At 35.3% G+C, this 27,443-nt stretch overlaps 4 protein-coding genes across 4 annotated transcripts; 2 read left to right on the top strand and 2 right to left on the bottom strand.

Annotated features, from left to right (window-relative positions):
- The first annotated feature begins 1,523 nt into the window (after positions 1–1,523).
- Positions 1,524–4,546, top strand: LOC116002503 (ubiquinol oxidase 3, mitochondrial-like). Its single transcript, XM_031242651.1, has 4 exons — positions 1,524–1,845; positions 1,966–2,094; positions 2,824–3,312; positions 4,360–4,546. The coding sequence occupies exons 1-4, from the start codon at positions 1,597–1,599 to the stop codon at positions 4,417–4,419; spliced, it is 927 nt and encodes a 308-aa protein (XP_031098511.1). The 5' UTR covers positions 1,524–1,596; the 3' UTR covers positions 4,420–4,546.
- Positions 4,547–6,211: 1,665 nt separating this feature from the next.
- LOC116001782 (pentatricopeptide repeat-containing protein At1g08070, chloroplastic-like) lies at positions 6,212–9,115 on the bottom strand. Its single transcript, XM_031241722.1, has 2 exons — positions 6,706–9,115; positions 6,212–6,550 (listed from the first exon to the last, which is right to left on the bottom strand). Exon 1 carries the CDS (start codon positions 9,029–9,031, stop codon positions 7,226–7,228), a length of 1,806 nt encoding a protein of 601 aa, XP_031097582.1. The 5' UTR covers positions 9,032–9,115; the 3' UTR covers positions 6,212–6,550; positions 6,706–7,225.
- On the top strand, positions 9,030–10,318 carry LOC116001361. Its single transcript, XM_031241241.1, has 2 exons — positions 9,030–9,085; positions 9,568–10,318. The coding sequence occupies exons 1-2, from the start codon at positions 9,030–9,032 to the stop codon at positions 10,316–10,318; spliced, it is 807 nt and encodes a 268-aa protein (XP_031097101.1).
- A 4,149-nt stretch (positions 10,319–14,467) lies between these two features.
- Positions 14,468–26,728, bottom strand: LOC116002159 (alpha-glucosidase 2). The gene is made up of 23 exons (XM_031242217.1): positions 26,593–26,728; positions 25,955–26,252; positions 25,781–25,849; positions 25,563–25,700; positions 25,377–25,494; positions 25,096–25,178; positions 24,604–24,699; positions 20,929–21,097; positions 20,685–20,827; positions 20,522–20,608; positions 20,107–20,292; positions 19,206–19,373; positions 18,909–19,029; positions 18,526–18,595; positions 17,436–17,523; positions 17,216–17,336; positions 16,857–17,050; positions 16,646–16,754; positions 16,361–16,516; positions 15,773–15,875; positions 15,457–15,627; positions 15,021–15,166; positions 14,468–14,791 (listed from the first exon to the last, which is right to left on the bottom strand). The coding sequence occupies exons 2-23, from the start codon at positions 26,198–26,200 to the stop codon at positions 14,598–14,600; spliced, it is 2,976 nt and encodes a 991-aa protein (XP_031098077.1). The 5' UTR covers positions 26,201–26,252; positions 26,593–26,728; the 3' UTR covers positions 14,468–14,597.
- Between the last annotated feature and the right edge of the window lie 715 nt (positions 26,729–27,443).

The following is a 27,443-nucleotide window of genomic DNA, read 5'->3' as shown; positions in this document are numbered from 1 at the left end:
GTCTGTGTTAATATGAGGTTAAAATTAATCAACTTAAATATCTCAAATTGCAAGATTGGAATTGCCAACTTGACAATTATTCTTTGGTTTGCTGGATGCATCTCAATAATCCCATTAACAACTAAACCAAACCAAATACAATTCATTAATAATTACCAATGCTAAAAAAAAAACAAAAAAAAAAAAACAAATAAACAATCATTACTGAAAGTATTGTTTTATGTACAAGATACGTCATGCATGACAATTTTTTCTTCTTAAAAATAAAAGTGACAGTTTCATGTATTATGTATGCGCAAAGTATAGGATTTATTTTACTAGTATTTGCATTCTACTTGTGTACGAAACCTTAATGACCAAACTATCTCGAAAAAAAAAAAAAAACCTCATTTGGGCATTGACTCGTTCTATATATTCCAAATCTTCTCGAAAAAACCTTCCATTGTCGCTCTCTCTTTTTGAAAAATCATTAAATCAAACACATAATTTACGTAACATCGTCTCACGAATTTTCAATCCTGAGACTAGTTAAGTTTTTCATAAATATTGCTCCGTACAATTTTCTTCATAAACAACTTTTTAACCTATAATATTATATTTTGATTCAAAAGTATTATAATTTTGATTAAAAACATCACATTTCTCCTCATAAGTATTGCACTTTCTCTCATAAATAACAATTAATCAATTTATCCTTGATTAGCATATTATGCTTTTTCTCATAAGTAACTGTTGAACGTCTAAAAGTATTACATTTTGATATAAAAATATTACATTTTTTTCTTCAAAAGTATTATGTTTTCCCTTAGCTTATAATTAACAATCAATTGATTTCAAAAAAAAAAAAAACAATCAATTTATTCGGATTAGTATTACATTTTATATCATAAGTATTATATTTCCATCTTGATTCTTGACCCGACCCGTCTCATGGATCCTAAGTCCATCTCCAATCCAAAACACCAAATAGTTTTACACCAAAAAGAATATTACTTGTATATTCTTAGACCAAATTTTATTCATTATCCCCAACCCATTTACACAAAATTTTATTCCTACACTAAAATAATTTGTATTCTGATAAATTAAAAATTTATAATTAATACTTTAATTATTTTAATATAAAATATAATTTTAATGCAAATAATATTTTTATTCTACATATAAATATAGTTAAGTATTTAATAAAATATATAAACACATGAAAACAAAATAAATGATAGAAAAGAATTAACTTACAAAAAGAATTAACAAATAAAAGCAAAACATAAATAAATAGTACGCCGCCACCCACTCTTCCCTTGGAGTCAAAATATAATATAATGCGCCAAATATTTTGGCAAAATAGTGTTTTGCCTTCTCTTTTGACCACCAAAAAGAATCATGCACTATTCCTTTCTCTATCCATTGGAAAATTCAAATGTGTATAACTATTAAAAAAAAAAAACCAAATCAAACACTATATATAACCCAGTTGAGAATAATGTATATGCGCCACACAACTAGTCAACCATACAATTCAATAACATACATACATCAAAGTGTTCTTCAATTTCTTACATTCGTAGCATTATTTCTGTTTTTTCGATCACGTTAATGAGTCATAACGGGGCGGTTAAACTGTCCGGGACGCTGCTAAGGCAGCTCCGACCGCGGATTTTCTCCGTCTCATCGTCGTACGGGATTCGGCACTGGAGCACGGCGGCGTCGCCTCCGGCAAGCGAAGAGAAGAAAGCACCACAAGCGGCGGGTGAGGGAAAGGTTGTGATTAGCAGTTACTGGGGGGTGACTCCAGCTAGGGTTTCTAAGGCAGATGGATCTCCATGGAGGTGGAATTGCTTTAGGGTAAGCTCTTTTTTTTTTTTTTGGTCACTTTCATAGTTTACTAATTAAGCTTTAATTTATTTATGCTTGATTTGTGGATGTAAAATTGAAATTAAAGATATATATTTTGAATGTGGACAGCCATGGGAGACGTACACGGCAGATGTTTCAATAGATGTGAAGAAGCACCATGTAGCTTCCACTTTCATGGACAAATTTGCTTATTGGACAGTCCAAACTCTCAAGTACCCGACCTACCTCTTCTTCCAGGTAATATAATAATGCATGCACTTTCTTCTAATAATATTCCACAAATACACAATCATTGCATTAATAAAAAAAAAATATACATAACTAGGGAGAGTTACCCAACCAAGATGCAAGCTTAAAATCATAATATTACATGTTCGAATCTCAATCTTTTTAATTAGTTTGAGCTGATTAACTATAAACAATTTAGGTTATTTATCTTTTTGTGGAGTTATGATCCTTTACTGGTTAGGTCACAAGTAGGTTTTTTCTGCACACACCGGATACCTTTTAGTTAGAGCTGGTTAATGACTATAAGTAATATAAGCTAGTTTACCGCTTTGTGGTCCTTTGTTGATTAGGTCATAAGACAAGAATTACCTAATACACACCCTCACATATTTTTAGGTTTGAGCTAGTCAACTATGAGTTATTATATAAGTTGGTTAGGATCACGAGGCCAGGTTTACTCATTGCACACTCTCAGATACTTTTTTGGTTCGTTTATGCTGGTCAACTGTATATGAATAATTTAGGTTGTTTACCCCTTATAGTCTTCTGTTGGTTAGAGTCACAAGGCAGTGTTTATTCCGTGCACACTCTCGAATAGTGATTATGAGTTGTTTTTGTCACCCAAAAAAATACTTAAAACAACTCTAATCAGGTCGTTGACTTGATAACAATCAAATTACAAGTTTGAAGCACCAGCCAGTTAGCCTTCTTGTTAGTAATGCTAATTTGATTGAACAGAGACGACACATGTGCCACGCACTGTTGCTGGAGACGGTGGCGGCGGTGCCGGGGATGGTGGGCGGAATGCTGCTGCACTGCAAGTCGCTGCGGCGGTTCGAGCAGAGCGGTGGGTGGATCAAAGCCCTCCTGGAAGAAGCGGAGAACGAGCGGATGCACCTCATGACATTCATCGAACTATCTAAGCCCCAATGGTACGAACGCGCCCTCGTCTTCGCCGTTCAGGGCCTCTTCTTCAACGCCTATTTCTTCACCTACTTGGCCTCCCCCAAACTCGCCCACCGCATCACCGGATACCTCGAAGAGGAGGCCGTCAACTCCTACACTGAGTTTCTCAACGACATAGAAAATGGGAAGTTCGAAAACTCGCCGGCGCCGGCGATCGCCATTGATTATTGGAGGTTGCCGCCGGATGCTAGGCTCAAAGACGTCATCACTGTGATTAGGGCAGATGAAGCGCATCACCGTGACCTTAATCACTTTGCCTCGGTACGTTAATTAATTAAGGATCATTTCATTTATTAATTTTTCTAATCATCTTTTTTTATTATTTAATTATCTTTTTATTGCTAAATAATATAGCACACTCCCGGTTTTTGGAACCGGAATTGAACATTTAACTGGAGTTAATTACCGATTTGGTCCCTCGACTATTGGGATTTCACTATTTTGGTCCTTGACATTTTTTTTGCCCAATTAAGTCCTCGACTTTGAAAAAATTAACCAATTTGGTCCTCCGTTTATTTTTACCATTTGATATTTGTTAAATCGGGACCAAATTGGTAATTTTCACTATAGTCAAGGGACCATTTCAATCAAAATTAATTACTAAAATGGTCCCTTGACTATAGCAAAATTACCAATTTGGTCCTGATTTAACGGCTGTTTAACACCAAAATAAACGGAGGACCAAATTGGTTAATTTTTTCAAAGTCGATGACTTAATTGAGCAAGAAAAATTATCAAGGACCAAAGTGGTGGAATCCCAATAGTCGAGGGACCAAATTGGTAATTAACTCCATTTAAGTGATTTAACCGTGAATTTTCGATTCAGAACTGGGAATTACAATATTTTTTTTAAAGAAAACTGTATTTTTTGGTCTTTCAGTTATAACTATGGTAAATACTTAATTAGTCTCTGAATTAAATGTGCGAATATCTTTAGCCTTTAAGTTCGTTATGTACGAAGTGACGATTTTACTCCCTCGAGAACTATTATTGACCAATATGTCACTTAATAAAGTGGCGAGTTTGGTCGTTCAAGGACTACACTTAGCTCGTCACTTTATGCATAACTTAGGGGTTAAAATGATCATGCATATAACATAGAGATAAAGTTTGTACCACATGTATGTATATAACTAGAAGATAAAAATATAACTTTTTTCTATTTTTTAAATCAAAATTCATTTTATTTCAAGAAAATAATTTTGATGCAAATTATGTGCCACATTATTACTAAAACATTGTTAATGTTTTTTTTTCTTTTCTTTTTTTTCAAAAACTAATTGATATATTTTTTCTTCATATATACAGGATATACAATGCCAAGGGCATGAGCTGAAGGAGTACCCTGCTCCAATTGGGTATCATTAGATTAACCTTCGGAAAGGGTTATTTAATTTACTCTAAAACATAATTAAATTATTAAAATGTTGTCTGTCTCGTATGCCATTCATTGTAAATAAACTACTGTCTTATTCACTTATTTTCTTTAATATTATCTTATTATCTTTAGTGTTTAATAATAATTTAAATATAATTTCTAAATATATAAATTTTTAGTTCTCTAATTATGATGACATAGTTGACTTAGTTCCTCAATTATTGAGGCCACCACATCTAATTCCTTAATTATCATCTTGTTGGCAAATATAATTCCTTAGTAATAAAATTTGTTAAAATCTAGCTCCTTGACAGATATAGTCCCCTAAAATTAAAGGTTTGTATTGACTATTTTTTTTCATAATGAGAGGACAAAAAATATCATTTTTCATTGAATTATAAATAATTTGAGTCAATCATTATTAACCAACTCAAACACATAAAATGATAATGCTGGAAGAAAAAATAGTAAAATTATTAAGAAAAATGAATGATAAAAATAACTAATCTATCATAAATTAAAATAAAAAGACAAGAGAGAGAGATTATAGTTATACAAGAAAGTAAGCGAAATAACATTAATACATTATAACATATTACACTAGATAAGTTGCACTAAAAAAATTTTGTGTGGTGTGCTCAATTATTAGGTAGGTGGTGTCATCACACTAGCTACATAGTAATTAGCGGAATCTAATCATTTTATGTGCACCAATGATAATTAACATTCATTTATTTGTGGGGAAAGTAGCATCTTTGGTCTCCCATTTGGGAAAAATAAATAACTTAGACATATTTGATTCTTGAATTATTATGTTGCGACAAAATTAGTTTTAAAACTAGAAAAATATTAATTTTGATTGTTAAATAATATTTAAGATTTTAACTTTTAAAGTTTTTTTTTTTGGAAAAATTGTAATTTATGCCCCTTCATAGTATGCCAATTATCAATATCACCCCTGAATTATTAGTGGTGTAAATGTTGCCCCTCAATTTTAAAAAACGATACATATATTGTCCCTCTCGTGGTGTAAATATTGCCCCTTCTTTGGTACGGGAAGGGCAATATATGTACCGTTTTTAAAAATTGAGGGGCAACATTTACGCCACTAATAATTCAGTGGTGACATTGATAATTGGCATATATGGAGGGGAAAATTGACAATTTTCCCTATTTTAAAAAAAAATAAAATATTGTAGCAATCTTTTTCCTAATACAATCTAATTTGTAGTTAGTGTGCAGAACTGCAGATTACTAAATATTGTATAAAAAAAATCTTTTTCCTAATACAATCTAATTTGTAATTAGTGTACAGAACTGCACATTACTAAATATTGTAAAAATACAAAAATAACCCTAGAGTTAGGGGTTTTGATTATTTATCTATCAGAGACTAATTGACAAATAACAATTCAGAAATCATATCAATATGATGACACATAATAGGAGGATTAAGTCAATCCTACAATAAGTATCCAAAGTGTCAATTCACCTTATAAATTATCATTACAATATCAATAGTCAGCTAGCAAAAGAGCCATGTTTTGCCTATATTGGCATTTTAATTTTTAACCCCATTATTTTGGATTATATTAGACCACTTTTCACTCTTGATCTTATAGAGATATAATGATTTTGGTCTTCATCAAATAGATGAGAAATGATAACTCTGACAAAGATTTTAATAGTTTTGTTACTTCAGGAGTTATAAATGCACCTTTTTTGAAAAGTTAGGAGTGTATATTTCAATGGTAAAAAATTAGGGATTAAAATCGATAGTAAAGAACAATTGAAGGACTAAAATTACATTTTATCCTGAAATAAATTAATGGTGCTCCAAGGTACACTAATCATAGCAAAATTATGATGGTTCAGCTCAGTTAGAAAGGTTATTGAGGAAAGGGGCTATGGACATTTAGTAACAGGAGAATTCTCCTCTCCTCAATGGGGATTAGTCACTGTAATCGACGGTGAAAAACTCACTTGCAGGAGGGTAATCATACCATAGCACAAGTTTTCCTGTAAGCGGTGCTTTGGCCTTTTCCACAATCCTTCAGTATTTGACATTAGTATACTCATACCCATCTACATCATCTTTATAGAGAGAACATTCAGCTTTACCTGCAGCATATATAGACAACCAATTTTATTACATTGATTTGTTTTTCCTGAGTAGTGTGAACACTCTTCTCTTTCTAAGTAAATAAATGATGAATTCCTAACATATTAATGTATCTTTTATGCTGAATATTAAATGTCTTAAATTAACATCTTACCTTGTTCATCCAGAGCCACAAGCAGTGATAAATCATCCGCAAGGCTCTTCACCAACATGTTGATATGGAAGACCTATTGAAATAATTGATCCACCCCAAAGGCATAACACTGTCAAATCCTGACATATCCAGATTTAGAGAAAACATAAAACAAGATAGGAAAATATACAGATAAAAGGATCATAAGAGAGCCGGCTATGTTTCGCTTAACCACTTCTTTGGTTATCTGATTTTCATATCCTTCTTAAAGCCAATTGGTAATAAGTAGGTGGACATTAACCATTTAACCACATCCCTCTATGGTAAGCCACAGCGACACGTCTTGAATCAACCAGGGGCTGAACTCAACTGACTTGGCCGAATACCTACCGGATGTGAATCTTCAAAATCAAAGCTTAACCATATGCCTTTAGGCAAGTTTTTTCTTAACTTGATCAACCTCGTTGCCATCCCGGCTACTGCTTAAATTCAGCACAACGGGATTATGGATACAAACTATAGACAAGATCGAGTAGAGTACTCATTCGGATTCTGAAGGAAAAGATTGCAGTATTTTTTGGAGCAGGCTAGATCCAGCTGCCTTCTGTACTCCCTTCTCAGCCATCATCTTTCTCACATTCTCTACATCATCCCATCTTCCCTCTGTGGCATATATATTCGATAAGAGTACATAAGGCCCGACGTCATCTGGCTTCAATTTTATCATCTGCCTAGCTATGATCTCCCCGAGCTCTGTATTTGAGTGGGTCCTGCAAGCGGATAGTAAAGCTCCCCAAAGTGCAGGACCTGACTCCATAGGCATCTTCCCGATAAGCTCCTCAGAATCATTCATCAATCCAGCCCGACCAAGGAGATCAACCATGCAACCGTAATGTTCAATCTTGGGTTCAATCTTATAGACTCTCTGCATTAACCAGAAGAACCACCAGCCCTCCAGTATCATCCCGGAATGAGTACATGCACTCAAAACACACACAAAAGTAGCATCATTTGGCATCACTCCGTGCCTTTCCATCTCTAAGAATATTTCAACAGCTCTCTCACCCTTCCCATGTACCCCGTAACCCATTATCATAGAATTCCATGATACAACACTTTTCTCTGGCATCTCATCAAACACACGTTTAGCCAAATCCACCGCTCCACATTTTGCATACATTGTTAACACAGCGGTTGAGAGCAAAACATCAGGCTTTATTCTCTCGGTGTATTTGATATAGGAATGAACCCATTCACCTCTGTCTAGCCTCCCCAAGTGTGCACAAGCCGTCAAGACACTCATTAAGGTAGCCTCATTTGGTTTAACATCTCCTTCTTGCATCATTCTATCGAACAATCTCAAACACTCATTACAATCTTTTGTCCGCACATAAAGTGCCATCATACTATTCCAAGAAACAACATTACGGTAATCCATTTGATCAAACAGTGCCCGAGCAGCAATGACATCTCCACTTTGAGAATACCCATCGATCAAACAATTCCAAGAAACAATATCTCTGGAAGGCATCTCCTCAAACAACTGCTTTGCGGTCTCCATATCCCCAATCCCCGCGTAAGCGGAAATCATTGTATTCCAACTAAAAACATCTCTTACAGGCATACTATCAAACACCCGGCAGGCAAATTGCACTTCCCCATTTTTAACATAACCATCAATCATAGTATTCCAAGTCACTAAATCTGATTCAGGACTCATATCAAACACCTTCCGTGCGTCCCCAATCCTACCACAAACCGCATACATGTGAATCATAGTATTCCTAACATATAAATCCAATTCAAACCCACATTTTATAACATTGGCGTGAACCTTCTCGCCCTCGCTCAGCAATCCCATATCGGCGCAAGCCTTTACTAACGTCGGAAACGTATAATTATTCTGAACGATTCCCTTTTCAACCATTTGATGATAATAAAACGCTAAAGCCTTTTCGGGCTCATCAAAATTCACGTAACCTCTCATAATCGTATTACATAGGAAAGCATCAGGCTCTTCAAGATACGAAAAGAGCTTCACAGCGTGAGGGAGTGTGAGTTTCGAAGAGCAAAGCTTTTTCAGTAACCGGCCGGAGGCCATTGGGTGCTGAAAGTTTCCAGAAACAACGAGCTGGGCATGAACTTGGTCGACCTGTTGCAGCGTGGGGTTGATTTTGTCCAATGTGAGCAAGATGGGGTGGCTACGGCGTAACGTGTGAACGCCTTCGTCGTTTGGGTCGTCGCCATGAGACCAGAGCTTCGGAGTTGGCTTTGAGAGGTTTTTCTGAATTTGGATGAATTTGGCGATGTTGAGAGAATTTAGGGTAGCTCTGAGTCTAACGTTCATGTTTTCAGTTTATGGAGTTGAGATGAACAAGAATATATATGTGATAGTGACTGTGTAAGTATCAAAATGATTATGGAATGCAGTCACATGTAACTAATGTAAGTATCAAAGTTATAAGTTGTGTAAATTTCATTAGAAAAAATGTTGAGGGGCTTGCCATATATGGAGTATATACTTTCACTGTTTTTGTTTTTTAGAAGCTTCTGGTGACTAATAGTTAATTGTTACATTAGAAAATTTATACTTAATCTAATTTCTAAATGTATAGTACAACTATTTTATCTGAAGTAACTTTTGTTTGATGATTTACGATTAAATTAGAATAAAAAAAAAATCAAAACTATCATTTAACCAAAGGTACTCGTTTCACAAATATAAGTACTCAAAACTAAAAATTTAAACAATTATAAAAATTTTGAATAAAATTACAAGTTTTTTTTTTTAAAAACAAATAAAATTACAAGTTAATTGTACTAATTGGGAGTTATACAGTCAACACCATTGCATCTTTTCAAGTTTTGTGCTCACACATGCAGGTTATGGGACAGTTTTTGTGATCTTCCTTCAATACAGTCAAATGATGACTTCGCTGCTTGGTTGTCGAAAGTCATTGAAGGGAGAAACGATGAAGCGATTCGTGCATGCATGGCACTGTGTTGGTCTATTTGGAAAAGTCGTAATGATTTGTTGTGGAACACTAAGCCTTGGACACCCAGTGAGGTGGTACGACGGGCGGTTCTTTTGGCGGAAGAGTGGAATACACTATTTGCAGCTCCAGGTAATTTGCTTATCAATGGTTCAGAACATGCAATCGATCCTGGTATTAATGATGGAGTAATTATTCATGTTGATGCTGCTGTTTTTTCTGATAGAGAGGAGGGGTATGTGTCTGCTGTGGTGCATGGGAGTGATGGAGGGTATTTGGCGGCTCGCAATTGTTCAGTGAGGAGTCTTCGGAATCCTATTCTTGCGGAGGCGATGGCTGTTAAAGAGGCACTCTCTTGGGCGAAGGATCGTGGTTGGCATAAAGTTGTGTTGTATTCCGATTGCCAGCTGGTTTGCAACCTTTTGAAGAGCTCCTTGCCGAATAATTCTTATGTTGGTTGCATTGTTCGTGATTGTGTTTCTTTGAAACGCTACTTTGTTGATGTATCGTTTCATTATATTGCTAGATCAGCGAATACGCTAGCTCATGTGTTAGCAAGAGCTACGGCTTCTCAGTCTGGTCCTGGTGTTTGGTTTTCTTCTTTCCCTAACTGTATTCAACATTTGCTTTTGGTTAATTAATATACTTGCTGTTTGGTTTTCAAAAAAAAATTGGGAGTTATACATTTTACATTGTTTAATTCACTAAAGAGAAAATACATATTTAAAGGAAATAATACCCAATTTGACCCTCAACTTTAAAAACTATTTATCTTGACACTTTGACTATTGAAATGGTAATACTACCCTTGAATTTAATGGCTCATAGACAGTTTTTCTAACATAAGACTAAATCGGGTAAAAATTTAATAGTCAAAGTACCAAAATAAGTAGTGTTAAAATTCAAGGGACATAAATTATCAAACATAAATAGTTGAGAGACTAATTTGGGTATTAATTTATAAAAATAATATCACGCTGCGCGAAAATAAATAGCAAATGGGTGTGTTTGGTTCGCACATGGAATCGGAATTGGAATGGGTATCAAATATTTGATAATGGTAATGAGTTTTTGTGAAAGTATTTTGCATGTTTAGTAGTAAGGTGGAATGAGAATATAATGGTTATTAATAGTTTGGGAAGCGGGGGAGCAAAGGAAATGAAACCCTTATTTTATTTTATTTTTTGAATGAAAATTTTGCAATTAATGAGGTAATCAAAACCGTGTTCTAAAAACATGTCAGCCAACTAATAACAATAACTTTGATATTCATTCCTGATAGCTAAACCTGTAAACCAAACACATCATATCTATTTACTCAAAAACATTTCTTATATATGACTTATTTTTCTAAAAAAAATAGCGTTTATGACAAGACCAAAGTAAATTGAGAAAGTATTTTTTTTAATTCCACCCTCAAAATCGTACCAGTTTTATTCAGTAACGTCAAAACCTTTACCATTTTAGTCAAATTCCACAATATTGAATAGGGGCTTGTCATCCTTGACTAACTGATATAGAAGTCCGAAGGGAATCAATATGAGTTTCTTGAGCTAGTTTAGATCATTACAAATCCTATGTAAACTTAAAGATCATGTTTCATGGAAGCACAAAGAACCTAGTACCCATTGCAAATGGCCATCAAATTAAATAACATAGTTACTATATATATGTCTATATATAACATAGGCGTTATGAAACTTTATCACTAAAAAGTATACGAAAAATTTAAAGATGGCCTTCACATACATATACCATGAGAAGTCATAGATTTTTTGACATATATGATTATTTAATTAGTACATAGGTTAAACAAAATGAAGAACAACACAATCACGAGAGCGAGAGTCCATTTGTTCTCTTCTCCCACGGAAAAAATCCCATGCAAAATTAGAAAGGCGATCGCCACAAGCACCCACGACCATCTGCCATTTTCATCATCTACATCCCTCGAGCTATGAGCTCGAGCACTTGCATTACCATGCCTCCATCGATAAGAAGATCCACAACACATACTCAAATACACAATAAGTATCAAAATTAGAGGGCCAAAAAGCATTTTTGTCACCATGTATGTGGTCAAAATTAGTGCAAGAGGTAATATGATTGTTTGGGTAGTGTAATATATCAAAAGGCAAGCTAGAAGAGGGATGAAAAGTACAAATGTAAAAGTTGTGTCTTGTGCTTCAAAGACTAATGACAAATTTCTCATTAGGGTTTGGCCAAGGAGGAGTAACCCTAAAATGAGTACTAGGAGAAGAGGGATTATTGGGGATGGCCCTTTGGCCATCTTTAGAAGAATGGTTTTGGAAATGATTGATGGTTTTTATTCCAGGTAAAATAGAATGAGTTCAAAATAGTAGTGGATATATCAATGTAGTGTAAGAAGGGGGTTAGGTACAAAATAAGTTATTTTAAATTATTTTTAAAGTTTATTGGTTGATTTAAGTTTTGTTTTTGTTCACCAACCCCTCTTGTTTGCTACTGCTACTTTTACTTCCCATTTATTTTGTGTAAAAATTTAGATTATGTCACTGAATTTTAATTGTGACACATTTTCGATCTTCGTTCAATCCTCCAAATTTGTCCACATTAAATTCTAATAATGGGATTTCGTTTAAGAAAGACAACTTATACCGTCATTTTATTTTGTGATGAAAGTTGATGGATTAATACAGTATGTTAATATATTTTATAGAATCAACAGTGAAACTAATGAATTGCTTTTACATTTGTGTAACATCACAAACTGACACCCAGATTATATGGGTCTCTTCCAATTTAATTAAAAGTCTCGGATTACTATCTTAAAATCCTAACAAGATTTGTCTCGGTGACTCCACAAACCAACTTGTAACAGAAAAGGCAGCAAGAGAAACACATGATCTTGGAGCTGCAGTTTAAGTGCATGAAACCACGGGCAAGTTTATTGTCTATCTGCCCCACATTTTCCAGAGACTTACTCCTAACCCACTCATGCTAATTGGGTTCTTTAAGACATTTCATATATTTGGGTAATTAGAGTTTAACCACTAATCCCATATCTTAAAGTAGAAAAAAACACTGGGATTATAAGCAAGGGATCAATGAGTAACTTGAAATAACAGTCAATTTTTGCTTCTAGCTAATAGGAAAACTAGATTAAGAAATTGGCAATTGAATACTTTGCTTTTGGATTTCTATTATTGTCCAAAATATTCACTTTCACTATCTTTTCCTTTTTTTTTTTTTGTTGAAAAATAAATGGTTGTGTGTCTATAGAGTTGTATCTATAGGGTTGTGTGTTCATGAATAGGTGGTTACTTAAGAGTTATGTGTCTCTATATATATGTATAATGTTTCTTCATTAGAAACATAGAATTATAGTAATATATAGTAATCTTTCAATATTATAATCATTTCTCATTCCTTAATCTTCATCTTGCTTCCGCCTAACTAGCGGGTGGTTGTTATTTTCTATACATTTTCGCATCGAAGTAGTTAATTAAGAGACATAGTGCTGATCATACTTAATTATTTTTTCATATGAGAAGGAATTTTGAACTCCCGACTTCTCTACAGGTTTTTTCTAGTTTTATCAAATTTTTCATACAAAAGGCTGTTTTGAACTCCTTACCTCTATAGCCTTTTCCTAATTTTATCATCTTTTATATTGCAAGGATCCTACAACACCAAATAACCTTGCCAGAATAGAAAGGCAAATTATACCATAGACCCCTGGTCCAAAATGACATTCAGATTATATGTTGTAATTAATAGGTTAACTGAAAGTACATAATTCATTAACTTTATGTACATAATATGTTAACTGCATATGCATAATATGTTAATTGTAATAAGCACATAATTAACTGAAAGTACATAATATGTTACAATCGTTATTTGTCCACACATATGTGTGAACCAAAAATAAAAAGTGCATTTTTAATATACTAAAAGTCCATTATTTGTATACGTAGAGTACATTATTTGAAAGTACATGATTTTTTATATATTATCAAATAATATATACTCAGTACAAAAATAATGTACTTTTAGTATATTTTGAAATTTGAAATGTATATTGCATTTATGATCCACACAGCTATGTGAATCATGATCCACTTATTATTTAACTACACATACATAATTTGAGACTTTGAGTGTCGTTTTGAAAGTCCACATTCCATGTATAACAATTGGAATAGACACCATTTTTAGTATGTCATACAAGACTTACAGGGCGTTTGGTTGGAATGAGGGAATTAGGGGGGAAAAGAATTGTAATTCGGTGAAATTACAATTCAATTAATAAAGTGGGAATTGAAATTACAGTGTTTGGTATGCAGAAATAAGAGTACAAGGAATTAAAAGGTAAGAAGGAACAAAATGACTAAAATGCCCTTATGTTGTGGTAAATGTTGTAGTAATAGTTGCAGTAATAGTAATAGTAGTAATAATAATAATAGTAGTAATAATAATAATAATAATAATAATAATAATAATAAGTATAATAATAATAATAATAATAATAATAATTCTTTCAAAATAATAATAATAATAATTATTATTATTTCAATTTAAAAAAAAAAAAAAAAAGACAAAGGGTATGAGAGGATGGACAAAATTGTCTTTACACCAATAAATTGCCCCTCCTCTCCACCGAATTGCAATTCATGGGGGTACCCCATGAATTGCAATTCATCATTTGGAGGGAATTGCAATTCCGCAATTCCCTCCAACCAAACATTGTAGTTTGGAAATTCACTGAACTACATCCAACCAACCAAACAGGCCATTATTGCACATCATTGAGAGGGAAGGGAGAACATTACACAGTTATCTGTTAGAAGCATTTATTAGACAATCTCCCATTACAAGTTTATTCAGCCACTAAAAGTTGCAAAACACAAGTTCTTAAATTTCATGGAGTACACAAGTTTAAGGTATGTTTGTGACCTCGTATTCGTGCGAAACCTTGAGAGGGGATTCCTTAGACACAGGCCTATCTTCTGACCAAAGCTCCAAGTTAACTGTCCCGCAACCCCAATGCACCATGCACTTGTATACTTGATCCGCGTTAAATCGGTTCACTAGAGCCAAACCGAGGCATTTGTCCACAAGCATCCATTCACCTGCACGATATACGTTAGCGAGGGTATTCAAACATGGCATCCCAGATTCGCTGTAATTTCCTCGAGGGTACAGCAGATTAGAGAAGCAAGAAGTGTAAATGAAGGAATGGCCCCTTGTTTACCCACATGCTATTCGAGAATTTCTAATGAAGGCAATTCTTTTCAGGTGAATGTTCAAATACTTGAAAGTTTGAAGGATTTGGAGATTGAAAAAACAAGAAACACTCACCGTTTGGGAGAAGATCCCCTTGAAAGATTTGCTCACCGGATTCTGGCCACACTTCATGCTTGGAACCATTAACGGATGTAAAGGACACATATGACTCGGTTGGGTGCAACAGCGTAAACGTTGGATGTACACGCAAGCATACGAGCCTACAAATTAAGAACATGTTCGGTTCACAGAATGAATATTAAAGGAATATGAATGCTATTCCATGGGGAATGGAATATGCAAGGAATAAAACAAGAATTGTATTATATTGTTTGATTCGCTGAAGGATGGACTTTAGGAATGCTATTCCAGTGTTTAGTTGGTATAAGGATTAGAAATAGAATGTGTTTAAAAGACATAAATACCCCTATAATAATAATGCAGAGTCATAAAAATGTTCTGTTTAGTGCTCCAGTTTACGTAATGCAGTATGGTATCATTAAGGGCAAACCTTGAATACCCTCCAGAACCAGCTCCAACTTTAGAAGAAACAATGGCAGAGTCGATCCGGAAAACCTTAGGGGTGTCTTTTGGCAAAGATATCTGTCGCTCGAGGACTAATCCACCCCCAATATCTCCTTGTAACATAAGAGATTTGACTTCTCCTGCCTGCTCTAGATCCCTTGCATAAAAATCTCATATTCTCAGTAGATAATAAAGAGAAGAAAACATGGTCATAAACATAATAATGCATACTTTGCAACACTCTGTATAAGTTAAAAAGTGTTATGGCAAAACTAAATTAACTCAAAGGCTTCTAAACTTACTCAATGACAGAATACTCTTCTGTACACCCAGCAGATCTGTACTCGAGGCCACTATATTCTTCGTACCCATGTATATCCACTTTGCTGTGAAGCCATTGAGTTCCTGCCAGAGCCAAAAACGAAATTGAAGTATAAAAAATCTCAAGCACATGTCACCTTTTTGAAATCATAGAAGAAGTTTCACTAAGAATTTAATGTCTATTCCTTGCCTCCTAAGTTCATGGAACTATATATGCAAGTAATTGCTTTTAAATTTCAAAATTACTAGTTTACTACAGAATTTGGGTAGAAAGGTTTGTTATAACAAAGGAAGTGACTTTGTTGGGCGAAGGCTGGTGAAGGGCCAATCCAGCACCCAACCTCTCAAAAATGTGGCGGTATAAGGAAATAAAGTTGCACATTCACTACTAGCTATAGCTTTTGACGTAGTGGTAAGCATTTGATCTAACAAGTGATATCAGAGTTATGACATGGGTTCGAGTCCCAACCAAAGTAGGCCGTTGAAGGGCTAAGTCCAACAAAACTAGCTATAACCATATAATTTTTTAGAAACATTTAAGAAAATATCCAAGTGAAAGCATGAATTACCAGAAGGAAGATGGTCCATGGATATTATTCTACCACCAATCCACGGAACCACTTTTAGCTCCCAAACCCCATTTTTCAGTACAACTGGTGTTTTGGAACGTTCTGCTCCCTCGTGCCCAGAGGCACTATCCACATGCGGTATACGTTTAGCATTTTCTGCAAACAACAATGGGTTTAAAACCAACAATTTTGAAATAAGGCACACTTCTAATGAGATGCTACAATGAAGTTTTTAAAATTGACAAATGATTCATGAACAAAAGTGATTTGGAACAACAGTCCTACCCATTCTAATCTTGTAGTTATTTTCACTTGCTAATACCAAACTCGACACTTCATTCTCTGATGGTATTGTTATTTGTATAGTCTCTCCATCAGTACCCCACGCATCAAGCTGAAACAATAACACTCAGGAAAGAAACATAAAGGCAATTCAAAATTGAGCATTTTCTTTTAACTACAAACCAGAATTATCTGGCTAGAGGGTAAATCATACCATAGCACCTTTACCAAGCAATAGCTTTACATGTAAGCGGCGCTTTGGCCTTTCCCACAATCCTTCGGTTTTGGCTACCCTCAAGGTAACAACCGAAGACTGACGTTCAGCAATATAGGTTGTCAACAGGTAACTGCCATTAGTATAATCATATCCATCTCCATCATCTTCATAGAGAGAACCTTCAGCTTTACCTGAACCATATACAACCAACTTGATTACATTGCTTTTTTTATTTTTCTGGAATAGTGTGAACAACCTTACCAGCTTCTCTTTTTACGTAAATAAATGATGAGTTCCTAACATATTTATGTATCTTTTATATTAAATATTATATATGCCTCGAATTAAAAAAGTACCCTGTTCGTCCAGAGCCACAAGCAGTGATAAATCATCCGTACGGTTAGCTTCACCAACATGTTGATACGGGAGACCTATTGGAATAATGGATCCACCTCGAAGGTATAACACCGGCAAATCCTAGCATTTCCAGATTTAGAGATAACACAAAATCAAGATAGGATGATATACAGATAAAAGGATCATTAGAAAGTGAATTAGGTTTCTAGGAATGCCTACTGGATGTGAGTCTTCAAAATCAAAGCTTAACCATATGCCTTTAGGCAGCTTTTTCTGAACTTGATCCACGTCCTTGTCATGCTGGCTACTGCTTAAAGTCAGTACAATGTTATTGTGGATATAAACTATAGACATGATAAACATTCCAAAAATATAAGGTAAAATAGAAAAGCTATACTAGGAATATTTTAGCATTCTTGTTTCACTCATATTTGTTAAAATTTAGGAACCAATTTAAAATACTAACTAGGCTATGTAGTTTTGCTGAAGGGCTACACTTTGAACATTAGTGTTAGTTGATACTTCCAGTACTCTTCGCTTGCAGCATTTTAGCTCTTAATGTAATGATGTGATAATGCCCCAAAGTTAGTATTTGGTTAAAAAATGTATAAAACTGTTGAGTTGGATGCAGAGGCCCATTGCATGACCATCATGTGAGGTATGTCCAAAGAAAAAGGAGGGAAATGGAAATTCCAATTTCCGAAGGGCTAATCCTTTCCTCCACTTGCTTTACTCTTTGCTTCTCGTTGTCTATATTCTTCAATAAGTAATAATGTCCAGCACTGGTTTCATGATTCCAGGATATCTCTTATGTGATAGAACAGTCAACACTGGCAGCTAGCTAGTGTAGGTGAAATGTTTTGTATATTGAGGACTAACCTTCTACTACAAAATAGGGTTGAAGCCATTGGGAAAGTTTTTATCTTTCCAGGAGAATTCCTCACTGCTACATTAAACTTACAGTTCGTAACGACCAAAAGACTTTGAACAGAAACTTCATCTCTGTTCCCCACATACCCCCAGACTCGAAGACTTTAAGCAGGAACATGTAGTGAATAGTTTTTTTTTTGGAGTGTAGCTCAGGGTTTCCACCGTCGAACACAGTGACTAATCCCCTCGCTGAATTGTAGCTGGCCTGGAAATTTAAGGTTACTCCATACCAAAGCCAAGGATTGAACCCTTGACCTTTGGTTAAGGATGGATGAGTCTCTTCCACTCAACCACACCCCTAGGTTTCATGTCTAGTGAATAGTAATGCAAAACAACTAAATAAATTCACAAAGCTAATCGTACGAAGGAGAAAGAAAACCTTGCATATACAAGAAGTGGTCCCAGCATGAATGAGTTCTCAAGTTTTCTTAACTCAGGATCTTTCAAATCTGCACAAGAAATTGGAAAATTTTTACTATATAAATAAACTACAAGAGGAGCTGATATAATGAAGATCTAATCTGTGAAGCTCAATTGCAGATTACTTCATAGGTACAAATTAAAGCATTTAGTAGTCGAACTTAATATACTCTGTAGCTTATACAAATCTAAATAATCTCTATGGATCTTAAAGAAACCTGAATAAATGAAAGCCAGTTTGATGTTTAAAAATTGCAAAAGTCTTCAAAGAAGTAAAATAGTTTTTATGCCATTATATCAACAAGCAAATAAGTTTTCAATTTTGACATTAAGAGAGCATACCAGCAAAAAATGTGGGAGTAGCCACAGGAGTGCCTCTTGTATGTGCCATATAAAAGAGAGTGTATATGTGTGGTAAAAGACGGTATCGCCTGATCAATGCAAGGCGGCAAACTTCCTCACACTGTCCAGAAATGAATTCGAATATTAAATAACATACAGTGAGCATTACAAACCAATTTAAACAAATACTTTTGCCATGTAAGAAACTAAGAATATATGCTTAACAATTCCAAATCATTTGGTTGAAAAAGAATATTTATAGCATGAATAGAGTGACTACTCATCAGGCAAGCATACCTCTTCTCCAAAGGACCAAGGCTCATGATCTGTAGTGCCAGTTTCAGAATGCCCACGACAAAATGGAAACAAGGTACCAATGCCCATCCACCTTCCAAACAGCTTCGGAGTTGCATTACCAACAAACCCTCCAATATCTGGTCCTGATAGTGGTTGACCACTGAGGCCCTGAAGAAAAAATTCCCCTCCATCACTAACTGATTGTATTGTCTAACTGTTAAAGCTGAATTTCACTCAGGTATATAATCTTGATAATGCATTCTTCTTATTTGGTCATTTAACTGCAAGCTGGACCTTGAGTCCTTGACAGTATCAAATCAATTTTTTTTGTTTTTTTGTTTTTTTTTTTGACATTGACAGGTATCAATTCAATTGCTAAAGAAAAAAAAAAAGAATTAGACAAGAAAGTTTAGTACATTGTTGGATGATCCATTAAAACGAAGACAGAAGCAATGGCAGTAAAGAACAGAGCAGTTGATGTGTTGGAAACTGAAAGTATTACCTGAAGATTTGCCAATTCACATATTCAAGGAGCAAAATAACACATCATTTTTGTTGGCTAGGAAATTAAAGGCAAATGTGTGTTTAGAAGAGTATGACCATTTCAATAACAGGAGGGAAAGAAAATTGCCATTCTGTTTAAGCCATTTGGTTTTTAGTCTTAGTCAATTTGGCCCTACTACATCCATGAACTTAATAACATTGTAGTTACATCCGACAAAATTCTCAAAAATAAAAAATAAAAAATGCATGGTTATAACATAAAGTTTCGTGAACTAAATGCTATGGCCATTCTGAAGTTCTTATCCATGGAAAATCAGTTTATTTTCAAACTAGAAGATAAGCACATAGAACTACTTGAAAGCTCAAAATCATAATTTCATCCTTTTCAGTTACTCACTAGTTGGAGAACCATGGAAATACTCATATGGAGGTGCTCCCATGTGGAGAGGTTATCTCCTGTCCATGTTGCAGCATGCTTTTGGCTACCAACAAATCCTGCTCGTGTCAGAACAAAGGGTCGTTTATTTCTATTAGCTAGCTTCATCCCCTCAAATGTTGATCTCGCCATCAGCATGCCATAGACCTGAAAACGACACCAATTTAAGTTGATAAGGTACAGAATTCTCACAGGAAGAGCATACCAAGAAAAAATTCTATTCACAAGTAACCACTACAACTAACCTGGTACTAGAATTGGTGAGCTAAACTAAACCTACATCAATGTATTAATTCGCATGCTCATATATGTATGTATAAATGTATAATAAAAAATTGGAACCAGAAAACAAGGAGTTTAGAAATAGTTACAGTACATTGTGATAATACAAGTGATTTTGTAAACCTCCAAATTCATCATCTCCTCTATGAATGTTGGTCTCGGGCATTGTCTTTGTTACAGTCTGCAGCAGAAAAGTTTCAGAAAAAGAACATAGCAGTAAAATATATGAAAATTTATTGTGAATCCCTTCAGTCAACCTTAAAAATAGCTGGCTCGTTCATATCATTCCATATTCCATCCACACCATTAGAAACGAAATCTTTAACTACACCAGCCCACCATGACCGGGCTTTTGATTGTGTGAAGTCGGGGAATACACAAGGTCCAGGCCACACATCACCTAATCATGCAAATAAAGGTGATAACCCAGAAACTGTAAATATTGAAGAGAAGATATTACTCTAATGAAGATTTAGGTGTACAGAAGTAAAAACTGCTTACCAACAAAAGGCTTGCCATCAGCGGTTTGAACCCAGACATCTTTTTCAGATCCGCTGTCATAGACAAAATAACCCTTTTCAGATTTAATCCCTGGATCAATCATCCAGATAGCTTTGAAACCGCTTTGATGAAGATCTTCCACAAGGGATTTTGGATTGGGAAAACGCTCCTGAGAAAATTTAATGTATTTGTGAATTTCATGTTCGACAAGAATTAGAACAGAACAAGTGAATGATATGAACATATTATATTAAATGACAAAGAGTCAAATAGTAGAACATGACTGATGGGCAAAAAAGATTTACATCAGCAGTTCCTGCATTCCATAGAGAGCATACTACTAACTTACAAACTCTGTTACTCTGAGAATTGCATATTCATCTCTTCAATGATGATGAATACCAGACCAAACCCAAGAAGAAAAACGTTGGGTCGAAGAAAGGTATCCAACCATTGACTTGTAAAACTAATTTTAATACATTATATAACCAGATGGCGTATGCTTCCTTTAAGTAAAATATGTAGGCACAAGGAAGAGGTTATCAAATGATTAGTGTTGAAATATCTTATTTCTTCTTTTTGTTAGACATAATAATATAAAATAGGAAGCATGTTCAGGGATTTCAGGTAGTGGAGCAGGTAGTGGAGCATTATCAGGGATAATGCCAGGATTTAGGGAATTATGTCCTTTTCTATTTGAATATATATGTGTATCAGTGTGTAAAAGTGTGAAATACAGAAATAATAAAAGTTTTCTGCTCTTCAATTTCTCAAGATGGTATCAGAGCCTGCTCTTTCTTAGGCCTGAAAATTTCTTCCCTTCCTCAGAAATGTCCATCAGCTTCACTGCCAATCTGCTTCACTTCTAGTACAACAAACCTGAGAGCTTCTATCAACAAACTACTGCAACAAACCTTCAATAAAAACTCCGGCGACCTTGCCCATCTTTTTCCGGCAACCTGTCACCCCCTCACGGGCCCTCACGCGCCACCCCGGCGATGCAATTCCGACACCACACGCCTCCACGCGCCGGCACGTGAGGCACTTTTCCGGCGACGTTTTCCGGCGAAAATTTCCAGATCAGCCTATCTCCCTGCTGCGACCCTATCCTGATTTTCTCACTTTTATTTTATCAATATGGCAGATGAAGAAATTATTGAAAGTGTCCAGAACACTTCTCCTCCCGTTCAAACTTCCCTTCCAGTTCAAACTTCTCTTCCAACTCAAACTTCTCTTCCCGATCAACCTAAAGTCTATGTTCCAAATCTTTCTGGGAGTTTAACTATCACCAGTGAAAAACTCATTGGTTCCCAAAATTATCAAGATTGGGCATCAGCAGTAGAACTATGGTTTATAACTTCCCCAATTGCCAGTCGAATAGGTAAAAGATCCACTCGAAATCCTTATCCTATTTATAACTTCCTTACACAAAAACGGTTGTCTCCAGAGTATTGTGCTGTCATTACCAGTTTATCTAATGTGTCTATTCCAAAAAATGTCAAAGAAGCATTAACTCATTCGGAATGGAGGCAAGCAATGATTGATGAAATGGAAGCACTACACTCATCTGGAACCTGGGAGTTAGTTCCTTTGCCTCCTGGAAAAACTGTAGTTGGTTGTAGATGGGTGTATAATGTGAAGGTTGGTCCGGATGGACAAATTGACAGACTTAAAGCCAGACTAGTGGCTAAAGGGTACACGCAGGTTTTTGGCATTGACTACACCGACACTTTTTCACCTGTTGCTAAAATTGCATCTATTCGTCTTTTCCTTTCAATGGCAGCAAATCGTCACTGGACATTGTATCAGTTGGATATAAAAAATGCCTTCTTGCATGGAGACTTGAAAGAAGAGGTATATATGGAGCAGCCTCCTGGTTTTGTGGCTAAGACTGGAACGAATCTTGTTTGTCGCCTCAAACGCTCTCTCTATGGATTGAAGCAATCTCCACGTGCATGGTTTGGAAGATTTAGTGATGTGGTTCAACAATTTGGCATGATTCAAAGCAAAGCTGACCATTCTGTCTTTTATAGACATCTATTTGGAAAAAGCATATATTTAGTGATTTATGTTGATGATATTGTTGTCACAGGTGATGATATGAGAGGAATAAATGAACTAAAGAAACATTTGTTTCAACATTTTGAGACAAAGGACCTTGGAAAGTTAAAATATTTCCTAGGTATTGAAGTTGCTCAATCCAATCAAGGTATCTACATATCACAATGGAAATACGCTTTGGATATTCTTGAAGAAACAAGCATGACAAATAGTAAACCAGTTGATACGCCTATGGATCAGAATGTCAAACTTCTTCCAAGACAGGGGGAGCCTCTATCAGATCCAAGCAGGTATCGGAGATTAGTAGGCAAGTTATTATACTTGACTATCACTCGTCCTGATATTTCCTTTGCTGTAAGTGTCGTTAGTCAGTTTCTGCAAGAACCATGTCAAAGTCATTGGGATGCAGCTATCAGAATTTTAAGATATGTGAAAAGATCTCCAGGTACAGGTTTAATCTACAAAGATCACGGACATACAGAAATTGTTGGCTACACAGACGCAGATTGGGCAGGGTGTCCTTGGGATAGGAGATCAACATCAGGATACTGCATTTTATTTGGAGGTAATCTTATTTCTTGGAAAAGCAAGAAACAAGATGTGGTTGCACGGTCAAGTGCAGAAGCAGAATACCGAGCAATGGCATTGGGGACTTGTGAATTAATTTGGGTGAAACAGCTCCTCATAGAACTCGATTTTTGTAAGATCGGTCCTATGAAGTTAGTTTGTGATAATCAGGCAGCTCTACACATTGCATCCAACCCTGTCTTTCATGAAAGGACCAAACATATCGAGGTTGATTGCCATTTTATACGAGAGAAGGTTGCATCAGGAGACATTGTCACCACATTTGTTGGATCAAATGATCAACTTGGTGATATCCTCACTAAATCTCTTCGTGGACCTAGGATTGATTTCATTTCTAGCAAGCTAGGAGCATTTGATTTATATGCTCCAGCTTGAGGGGAGTGTTGAAATATCTTATTTCTTCTTTTTGTTAGACATAATAATATAAAATAGGAAGTATGTTCAGGGATTTCAGGTAGTGGAGCAGGTAGTGGAGCATTATCAGGGATAATGCCAGGATTTAGGGAATTATGTCCTTTTCTATTTGAATATATATGTGTATCAGTGTGTAAAAGTGTGAAATACAGAAATAATAAAAGTTTTCTGCTCTTCAATTTCTCAAGAATTAGGTATCAGACTAATGCATTGACGGCATTGTAACTTTAAGAGGATAGTACATAATGTAACTAATCTTTTATAAAGCACCAAAGGAAGCTTCCTAATAAAACAGCCTCTCAGATTGTTTCTTGATGTATAGCTACAATGACTGAAACATATGATATCTCATAGCAAAGTAACCTGTTTTGTCCTTAAACTTACTAAAACATAACATATATTTAACCATAAAGAAAGAAAACAGCATAGAACAGCTCCTCTAGCTGGTGAGCATAAATGTAATAAGTGAAAGAGCACACCATGGACAAATACAAACAAAATGACAGAAAATGTTGTGGTGGACTAGTACATCTAATCGAGCTTGCTGTGATTGCAGTCAAGTACAAGGTACATTATTAGACAACTTATTTGGCCAGAAAAGAAACAACATACCTTATTAAATGTAAAACATCGAAAACCATCCATGTAGTCTATGTCCATCCATATGACATCACAAGGAATTTTTTTCTCCCGAAATGTCCTTGCTATCTGTGTGCAGTAAAGAACCAGGAATTAAAGAAGCTGATTTAATAAGTAATCCATAATTATGATTCAGGGAACATCATTAGACCATTGATTAACCTTTCACCCTGTAAGGATAAATCAATGTTGGCATAACTTTTCGATACAATGAATATAGGCATGTTAGGAGAACCCTGATCAAAACTTTCATCTCAATATCACACAATTACTAGCAAAACTGCAGAAGGGTAGGCATCGTGGTAGGAACGAAGAAAAGAGTGGGAGCTACTGGAAGAGGAATGAAACATTTAATAACATCTGAACTTGTAAATAGCTTCATTCGACCTCTATGTGACCAAAAAAATGTGCACATTCACAACAGGAGAGTTATAAGAAAATATGAAGAACAGCAGAGTGACCAACCTCACGAACTCGGGTGTCAGGCATGTAGCTCCAACGAGACTGATGATAACCCAAGGACCACTTTGGTGGCATAAAAACAGTCCCTGGATGCAAAACACAAGTGAACAGATAAATGATGATTAATGAGGAAAAAGGCCAAAAATTGTTGTGGGAGAGATAAATTAATAGAACAAGGACATAATCTTTGCATTAGCATTCTCTTAACTTTAATTTTAATTGGGAGAATAACATAAACCATTTTGAAGGCGAAGAATTGCAAGTGTCATGGCACAGCATATTACCAATCGCATGAGAGAAAGTTATAAGAACATCTGTTGGAGAAGCAAAGGGGCCAAATGTAATAACAGGATATGATGTTGGTGCAATAAACTTTATATTGGATTCTGTTCTCAAGTCAATCTGCATAAATAAATATAAAGAAATTAACCGAACTTTCCATCGGATAGAACAAGAATAAAAACACATACCTCACAGCGCAGCGCAGTATCGGCCAGAACACCTATTGCCTCTCCACTGGGAAGAATAGCCAGCACCCAAGGGTGTGATTGGTACAATGAGGTAGTTCCAGGACCATAACCATACGCATCAGTATTCCAGGTAAATACCTTCATATAATACCAGTAAAATTAGCAAATCCAAAGAGCACTAACATATCTATACTGATCAAAAAGCATTTAGCACTCACCCTTTTACCCGTTCTTTCAAGCTGGCCACTAACTTCTCCCGTACCATAGAACGAAGTGCCTAGTGGAAGCTAGATTGGATTCCAATTCAAATTCATTAGAAATGTTCAACATAGGGTACATTAAACACTTAACCGTTGCCAAATATGCTATCTGTCAAGATCTAGATGTAATACCTCAATATTAACAATTTGTTGCCCCATTGCACATTCAAAAGTAGGAATATAAGATGGAACTTTGTGAACACTCATAAGAGGTGTCTCCCTTGCTTTCTGGTTGACAAAAGAAAAACTTGGATTTGCTGCATTCCTATCATCAGCAGAGCAATCGAAACGGAAGACTCCTTCCTCTAAAATAGGCTCAAAAATCATATTCCCGGTTCTCACATCCGAAGTTGCAGATATCCCTTGAATCCCAGCCATCTTAGTCTCCGCTAAATTCACACCACCCAACCTTTTACCGGTACTTCTCTTCCTAAATAAGCAACTGTATCAGTACTTTTCCCAGACCGTGATCGTACAAATTACGCCCAACAACACTAGTGCCAAACAACAGATGCATCAAGGGAGTAAACGCAAATAGTCACACTTAATTAAGCTCAATTCATGCTTTAATATCATGAAAATCCACAGAAAAAAAAAAAAAAAAAAAAAGATTATAAACCCCACAAGAGACTCAATATTCAACCAAATGCAATTCACAGGTTTATGATCTCCGCCAATAAAAAGATACTCATGATTTTAGAGATCACTTAGACCAAAAGATAAAATAAAAGTCGAGAAATATGATCAGGTGAACTCAGAACAGAAATAACCTGATTGAATGGTAAAGGAAAGTTGAAGTCTTGGAGACGAGTAGAGAATTACGGTGCAAGAATCTCAGCTTCTTGGAAGACCCATTTAAAGAAAAAACGGAGTGAGAAATGATGCGAGGGTGCCTATATAATGAAGGCAATGTTTCACCACCCGCCACTGATTTTATGCTCTCAGTAAGCACTGATGCATCCATCTGGCTCTTGATCCAGCACTTCTGCAGCAGTTATTTTGCTTAAAATAAACATTATTTTAAAATTAAATATACAAATAAATAGTGGAAGAAAAGAATATACACAGATTCTGTAATTATTATTATTATTATTGAGTCACGAGGTAAACTTATAATCACTGCACCCGCGAGCAAATGATCACAAGTAGACAACCAGAATGTATTATTCATAACCGACTGAATCAAACCAAACAAAGTCAATAAGTCACTCTCATTGGAAGTGAAACTTGTAACCTTAGTGGTTACCCAATCAAGACTAACTTAGTTGGGATTATCCTATGAATTTGTTTAGATACACAACTTACAACATTTTTATATGTTCTTATATGATATTTGATACTAGTATTTTTTTATCAATTAAATTTCCTATGATACTTTCTCATCAATCCATATTACCTTTCCAAATAGATATCACAGGATTGAACCCTCCCATTTAGCATTTAACAAGAGTGTTTCAACAAAAATTATTGGGTAAGTAAATGTGGAGATATGTTTGTTGAACAATTTTATTGGAGAAATATTAGTAAATAGCATTATTATAGAAACATAACATTTATATTTAAAAAAAAAAAGAGTATTTTAAGCATTTGTTTTTGTATAACTTTCTTAAAGAAATTTTAA

Source organism: Ipomoea triloba, chromosome 13 (assembly GCF_003576645.1).
Source record: "Ipomoea triloba cultivar NCNSP0323 chromosome 13, ASM357664v1".
NCBI lineage: Eukaryota > Viridiplantae > Streptophyta > Magnoliopsida > Solanales > Convolvulaceae > Ipomoea > Ipomoea triloba.
Note: the sequence above shows the minus strand (reverse complement) of the source record. Positions and strands in the feature narration are given on the sequence as shown.

What these genes read in the sequence shown, in the direction of transcription:
- LOC116001361 (XM_031241241.1), top strand. Translation starts at nt 9,030, where the DNA reads ATGTTTTCAGTTTATGGAGTTGAGATGAACAAGAATATATATGTGATA. An exon ending in ATATATGTGATAGTGACTGT is followed by an intron (nt 9,086 to 9,567) that starts GTAAGTATCAAA and finishes TCACACATGCAG; the next exon opens with GTTATGGGACAGTTTTTGTG.
- LOC116002503 (XM_031242651.1), top strand. Translation starts at nt 1,597, where the DNA reads ATGAGTCATAACGGGGCGGTTAAACTGTCCGGGACGCTGCTAAGGCAG. An exon ending in GGAGGTGGAATTGCTTTAGG is followed by an intron (nt 1,846 to 1,965) that starts GTAAGCTCTTTT and finishes GAATGTGGACAG; the next exon opens with CCATGGGAGACGTACACGGC. An exon ending in CGACCTACCTCTTCTTCCAG is followed by an intron (nt 2,095 to 2,823) that starts GTAATATAATAA and finishes TTGATTGAACAG; the next exon opens with AGACGACACATGTGCCACGC.
- LOC116002159 (XM_031242217.1), bottom strand. Translation starts at nt 26,200, where the DNA reads ATGGCTGGGATTCAAGGGATATCTGCAACTTCGGATGTGAGAACCGGG. An exon ending in CATGGACCATCTTCCTTCTG is followed by an intron (nt 15,876 to 16,360) that starts GTAATTCATGCT and finishes TGGCTCTGGCAG; the next exon opens with GAACTCAATGGCTTCACAGC. An exon ending in GGTTCTGGAGGGTATTCAAG is followed by an intron (nt 15,167 to 15,456) that starts GTTTGCCCTTAA and finishes CTTAATTTGTAG; the next exon opens with GCTCGTATGCTTGCGTGTAC.
- LOC116001782 (XM_031241722.1), bottom strand. Translation starts at nt 9,031, where the DNA reads ATGAACGTTAGACTCAGAGCTACCCTAAATTCTCTCAACATCGCCAAA.